The following is a 5,741-nucleotide window of genomic DNA, read 5'->3' as shown; positions in this document are numbered from 1 at the left end:
CCCTTGAGCTGGTGCTGGGCACAGATCGGGGCCCAGCCTGGTCCTAAGCAAACCCCGTCCTTGCTAAGCTCACGCCTCAGCCCCTCCCCAGCGGAGGCTTCTGGGTGTTATTCCCCCCGAGGGGCGCAAACCCGCGCGATGGGCCGCGTCTGTTTGTTGCTGCTCTTTCGAAACCAACCTTCAGTTCTCCATCTTGCACCTCAAACTCTGACTTGTAGAGCTCCGGCTCGAAGGGGCCGCTGGTTATCCTCATCGGACCGTTGGGCATTAACAGCACCGTGAATTTGAACTGTGCAACGAACTCTCCTGCAAGACAGAAACGGGCGTTAGAGCCCGGCCCCAGCACTCGACCCACCGGCTCTCTGGGCTGGGATTTCCCCACGGACGCCGTTTCCATTCCGGGGCCGCCACCACACCGGCACTCGCGGGAATTCTCAAACCCACCCCAGCACCTCCACCATCCACTTGTCCTCCTGCCCGGGAAATCGCTCCACAAAAAAAAATTAAAATCCATCTCATCACTGGAACGATTCCAGAACTAAACCCAGAAGCCAACGGGCAGCGAGTTCCCCGGAGGATAAATCCCGAGGCCCTCGAGGTGCATCTCTGGTATTTACACGGCGGCGACACTCGCCTGTCCGCAGGCGGCTCCACCCTCCCACCGCCAGCACTCACCTTCCTTTTCGTAGAGGACGTTGAAAGGCTGGAGCAGCTCGTGCTTGGCGCATTCCACCACCCCCATCCTGGCCTTCTTCTCATCCTCAAACGCCCTGCGGAGGAGACGGGGCCACGCCCCAGCTCAGGCCCTTTCCTCGAAGCCAGATTCCACCCCGCAGGTTTGGGAATCGCCCCCGGGGTCGGGCTGGAGGCGGCCCCCTCGCCCCGCCAGCGTGGTGCTGCGGTGACCAAACCGGCGGGCAAACTGCCCCCTCCGGGGCGGAAGGGGCGAGCGGGTTTAGGGACGGAAAGGGTCTGTCGAGTGAACGTTCTGTCCTCAGTCTGGGAACACGTAACTGAGAGAAGTTGCCTGGAACAGCCTTCGCCTCTGCACGCTGCGCCCTGGCTTCCACCCCTCCCCGTTTTATTTTCGGCCACAATTCCCGGCTCCCCACCTGCCACACCAGGCACAGGAGATTCTCAAATCCTCAGGCCCTGCCTGGGATTCCTGCTTAAGCCTCTGACATCCTTCCTACACCCACTCGCAGCTCAAACACGGCCAACCCCAACGCCAAGCGGCCGAGGCTGCCGCCGGTTTTGCTCCCGCAGAGCCCCCGGCTCCCAAAGCGCCGGGAAGCCACGAGAAAGAGCGAATAAATACCTGAGAGTAAATGGCATAGTGTCAAAGCGCCTCTCCACCTCGCTGAAAAAGGCACGGGAGGTTTTCATCTTCAAGCCGTACTGTTTGGAGGGGTCCCTTTTGTAAATGGTGGTTCTCTGCCCAGCATCCTTCGCCTGCCAACGCAAACGGCGCTGAGGGCCCCGGGGAGCGGCGCGGCCCCCCTGCGGCCCCCGATGCGACGGAGGTCCCCCTCGACCCCGGGGATGGAAAAGTCTCCACCCGAACAGACAGAGCGGTACCCCGGTAACAAGTATTCCCCTGAACCCCCGAGGACGTGGCCGGCTGGTGCACGCGGGGGCTCCGAGCGCCGCACCTGGGCAGCACCGCGCTCACCTTTCCCTCTCCGCTGCTGACGAGAACGTCGACAGCGTAAACTTCGTGGACCTCAAATTCTGCTTTTTCATGGTCCTTCCTGGATGGAAGAAAAAAAAAAAAAGTTTGGTGAGTCAAAGGACAGTAAATAGAGACGACAAAACGTCCTACGCAGCCACAGGGCCTCCGACAGGCCCACACTGGGCTCCGCCAGGTCTGTGAGCACGAAGCCACAGCGAGCGGGAGCTCGTCGGTCACGGGCCGGCCCCAGAGAAGCAGCGAGGGGCCAGAGCTCCGTCCCCCCGGAGGGCTGCGAGGCCCCGCGGATGTTCAGCAGCTCCCTGAACTTGTGGCCACGTCCTCGGCAGGCCAAGAGCCCCGCCACGGCCGAGAACTTGGTCTGAGCGCTGGGTTTAAAGCCTCAGAGCGTTAAATATTCAGCGTGAGACCCGACTCCGAGGGATCCCCAGGGGAAAGGAGCTGCTGGAACAGAACGGAGTGACGGATCCAGCCTGTTAGGTTCAAAACCACCCCGAGATGCCACCGAGAGCGATGGCCACCCCGCGGGCTCCGGGTCTGCGAGACACCCGCCAGGCCCGGGCGCGGCTCCGGGCGACGAGCGCCCACCGCTCCAACCAGCAACAGGCAGGCGTTCTGCTGGCAGCCCCCAGCTGCCCCCCCCCCAAAAAACTGCACAGAAACCCGGAGGGGCCAGCGAGGAGCCTCGGGACAGCCCCCAAGCACAGAGCCACGCTCAGGGCCTGGCAGGCCACGGGGCTGCTGCGCCGGGTCAGAAACGTCGAGAGAGGGGCAACCCGGGGAGCAGCCCCGCGCCCCGGCCCTGGACTCGACCCCAGCCCTCCCCGGCACCGCTGGAAGCCGCGGCCCCAGGGGTGATGCTCACTTTTGCTGGTCTGTAGGGTTCTGGATGATTGTTTTCTCTCCATCGATCACGTGCTGCTTCAGCTGGTGCGACAGCATCCCTGCCGCCAGAGGAGAATCCGTTAACGCCTCCGAGCCGCAAACCAGCCGCTCCCGTTATTAACGCTCCGGGGTGTCAGCATGAGCAGGGGGCTCCCCAGAGCCCCCCGGCCAGCGAGGAGCAGCCGCAGGCCCCGGCAGGCGCCGCTCCTCCTCGCTGAGGCCGGAGATGAACCCGCAGCCACCCTCAGGTGCTTTTAAAGATGCTGAACGACAAATTATCGGCAACTCTCGGTCCTTCTCCCCGTTCCTCGGCTGTACAGCGCTCACAGGGCAGGGGGGGGGTTGCTTTGCTTTCCCCCTCTGTCCTACGCTTCACCTTCCAGCCCAAGCAGGGCACTCGCAGCCACCCCGTCCCCGTCCCGCGGGGACCGTCGCCCGTCTCGCCGGGGAAGGGGAAGCACGACCCCAGCTGCCAACAGCTCCGTTTGTTTTCATCAGCCGGGGCCTTACGCTGCTGCCAGTGCCTCGATAATTACGGCACTTGACTGTTTCCAAAACAGTGGCTGCTTAAACTCCCTCGACAGTGCGAGCGGCCGCCTCCTCACTGCAGCTGATGCCATGGGGTTTGGTGGTTTGTTTTGTTTTTTTTTTTTCACAGAAAAAGGAGCAAAAAGCATTGAGGAGACCCACAAAGCCATCCCACACAAGGAACAGGGAACCGATGTTCCAAGGCTGGGCTAAGGCGAGCAAAGAGAACGAGCCAGCTCGACGGTATTTCAGGAAATTTAACTAATAATGGACCGATGTAATTGTGGCTGAAAGAACCACTTGAGAGCGATGCCAGCGGACGGGAGAACGGCGTCGGCACGTGCCCAGCGCCAGGCCGAGCGCTCCGGCCACCATCCCGACAAGAAGCCAGTGGCCTCGCCTCGAGCAGGAGCCGCCCCGGCGCCTTCCCACTCCCCCGCCACCGGCGCCGCGGAGGGAACGTGAATCAGTTTGGAGCTGGAAGGAAATGAAATACCCCGGGCTCCTTCGCAGGGGCTCTCACACTACAAACTGCCGTTGTGCGCTTGCCAAAGGGGTTTAACTACCAGTGGCCAAGTGGGAAAACAAAGGGCCACGGCGTTTGCCCAGGGCTGGCAGCAGGGCCACGAGCCAGGACTCTACCTACCAGCCACGGAACCCCACGTCTATTGTTCCTACGTTAAAGCATCTTTAAAAATTGGGAAAAAAAAAAAAAAAAAAGTTCTGAAGGGATTATTTTAGCAAAGGCTGCTGCGTTTTAAGCCTGGTAGCCAGGAAACATTCCCCAGAATTCGCCCAGGGAGCTCAGGCCCCAGCGCACGGCCCGGCCTCACCTTCGATCGGCGTGCAGTGAAACGAGTGGGCTATTTTGTTCCAGGCGTCTGTCACTTGTGTGTTCTGGATGAAGGACACACGAAAACACGTTAAGATACAAAATTCAAGCCACAAGCAGGACTGGGGTTGTTTATGTTTTTTTTTAACTCGACAGTGTTTTGCGACAAAACGGGTTTTGTAACCCACGGGTGCTCCGACACCTCCAGAAAAAGGAGAAACAGCACCAGGCCTCCGTTTTTAGTCCTGTCTCAACAAAACCGAGGCGTAATGGGGGGTCAGCTCAGCCAGACGCCCCCCGTCGCTGGGCGGCTCCTCCCGCCAAGGCCCCCCCGCCCCGTGGCCCCAGGCCCGAGGTGTCACTCACCTGGTTTCCCGGCTTTACCAAGCGCAGAGCGGCCTCGGCACAGAGATGAGCCGCCTTGATGACATCGGCTTTACGGCCCGACACGGGGTTTTCCTGGAAGAAGAGAAAAAATAAGGGCTCAAGGCACGTCCCTTCTTATTAGCAAGGCCCGATCTGAGTGCGTGGAGACGGAGGTTCTCCCCCGAGCTGTGAGGTGGAGGCGCCTCCCCAGCCCCACCGCTGGTCCCTGCCCCAGCAGCTGCAACCCACCGGGCTCCCCCGGGGACACCCCCCTCCAAGGCCAAAACCAGAGCGAGCCCCTCCTGCAGCCGAAACACAACTGGGGAGATTTCAGTACAGACTTTTTTTGGCTTCTCCCCGTCGAGTCGTTCACAGCCACTGGAAGAAACCCCCCCCCAGGCCCAGACCGCCGCCCTCCACCCAGGACTAGAGCTGGAAATTTGCTCCGAGCTCGTGTGACGTCGCACGCCCCGGGAATTCCGTACGCGTGGCTCGGTCACCGCAACAGCCCCGAGTGGGGGGAGCGGGCAGCAGGGACCAGTTTTAGGGTCCAGAATACAAGCGGCCCCTTTGCAAAGGCTCAGCTCCCTCTGCCTCGGCCAGTAGAGGGGGCAGCAAAACCAGTCTGCCCAGTCCGCCCCACTCCAGCGCCGTGCGTACGTGTGGAAACGCTCAGCCCTCGTCCTCCCGAGGGGGATTTTTAGGCAAGGGATGTTTTCAGCCCGTGGCCGCTGCGACACCAGACCTGCGGGTGCCCCTGGCGCCAGGAGCGGCCGCGGGAGGAGCCACCGGCCCGTCACCAACCCACCTTTGAGGCGTCTATGACAAAACTGTGTGCTACATTCGCTATGAAGCCATCAACGTGGACTCCCAGGTCACTGCAACACAAAGAGAGTTCATTAGAGGTGGGACGTCCCGGCTCGGGGAACCTGTGCGGCTTCTACAGGTGTCAGAAGACTCTGTCGTGCTTCGAGCGCTTCACTTGACGAGTTTTTAGACTCTTTTAATTAGTCGCGGCGAGGAAGTAATTTAACACAGCAAGAAGGATGAGAAGCAAAGCCCAGATGCCAACAGTAAACTCCCAGGTATAAGCAGACACTCACATTTTGACCAAGTCTCCGTCTTTGAGGATGTAATCTTGGTCACTCTTCAGGGGGGAGAAGTGGCAGACGCAGTTATTTACGGATATACTCGTCGGGAAGGCGATGCCTGCGGAGGGGGAGGAAACGTCCCGTGAGGTCACGGCACCGCCGGGGCTCGTCCCTCGGGATTTCGGATTCTGAACCGCTGTCCAACGCCCTGTTCCACAAGCCACTGGCCAAAAGCCCAGGAGGAACGTGGCGCACGGCCTGTCCCCCCCGGTGACTCTCCTCCTGCCCCGGGGGTCACTCCAGTGTCACCCAACGGCCCCAGCAGCTGCAGGCCGGTGATTCCCCGATC

The 5,741-nt window shown here is 61.0% G+C and overlaps 1 protein-coding gene across 1 annotated transcript in view; it reads right to left on the bottom strand.

Moving 5' to 3' along the window:
* Positions 1 to 107: 107 nt before the first annotated feature.
* PA2G4 (proliferation-associated 2G4) overlaps positions 108 to 5,741 on the bottom strand; it is a 72,264-nt gene continuing 66,630 nt past the window's right edge. The window contains 10 exon segments of the mRNA XM_026867617.1: positions 108 to 175; positions 178 to 306; positions 676 to 770; positions 1,319 to 1,452; positions 1,673 to 1,751; positions 2,556 to 2,634; positions 3,937 to 4,000; positions 4,302 to 4,394; positions 5,110 to 5,179; positions 5,405 to 5,600. Of these exon segments, the coding sequence (XP_026723418.1) occupies positions 108 to 175; positions 178 to 306; positions 676 to 770; positions 1,319 to 1,452; positions 1,673 to 1,751; positions 2,556 to 2,634; positions 3,937 to 4,000; positions 4,302 to 4,394; positions 5,110 to 5,179; positions 5,405 to 5,600 (1,007 nt within the window).

The sequence above is a fragment of the Athene cunicularia genome, unplaced genomic scaffold (assembly GCF_003259725.1).
Source record: "Athene cunicularia isolate RWA unplaced genomic scaffold, athCun1 chrLGE22_part1, whole genome shotgun sequence".
In the NCBI taxonomy this organism is placed as follows: domain Eukaryota; kingdom Metazoa; phylum Chordata; class Aves; order Strigiformes; family Strigidae; genus Athene; species Athene cunicularia.
This window is presented reverse-complemented; position numbering and strand designations above follow the sequence as displayed.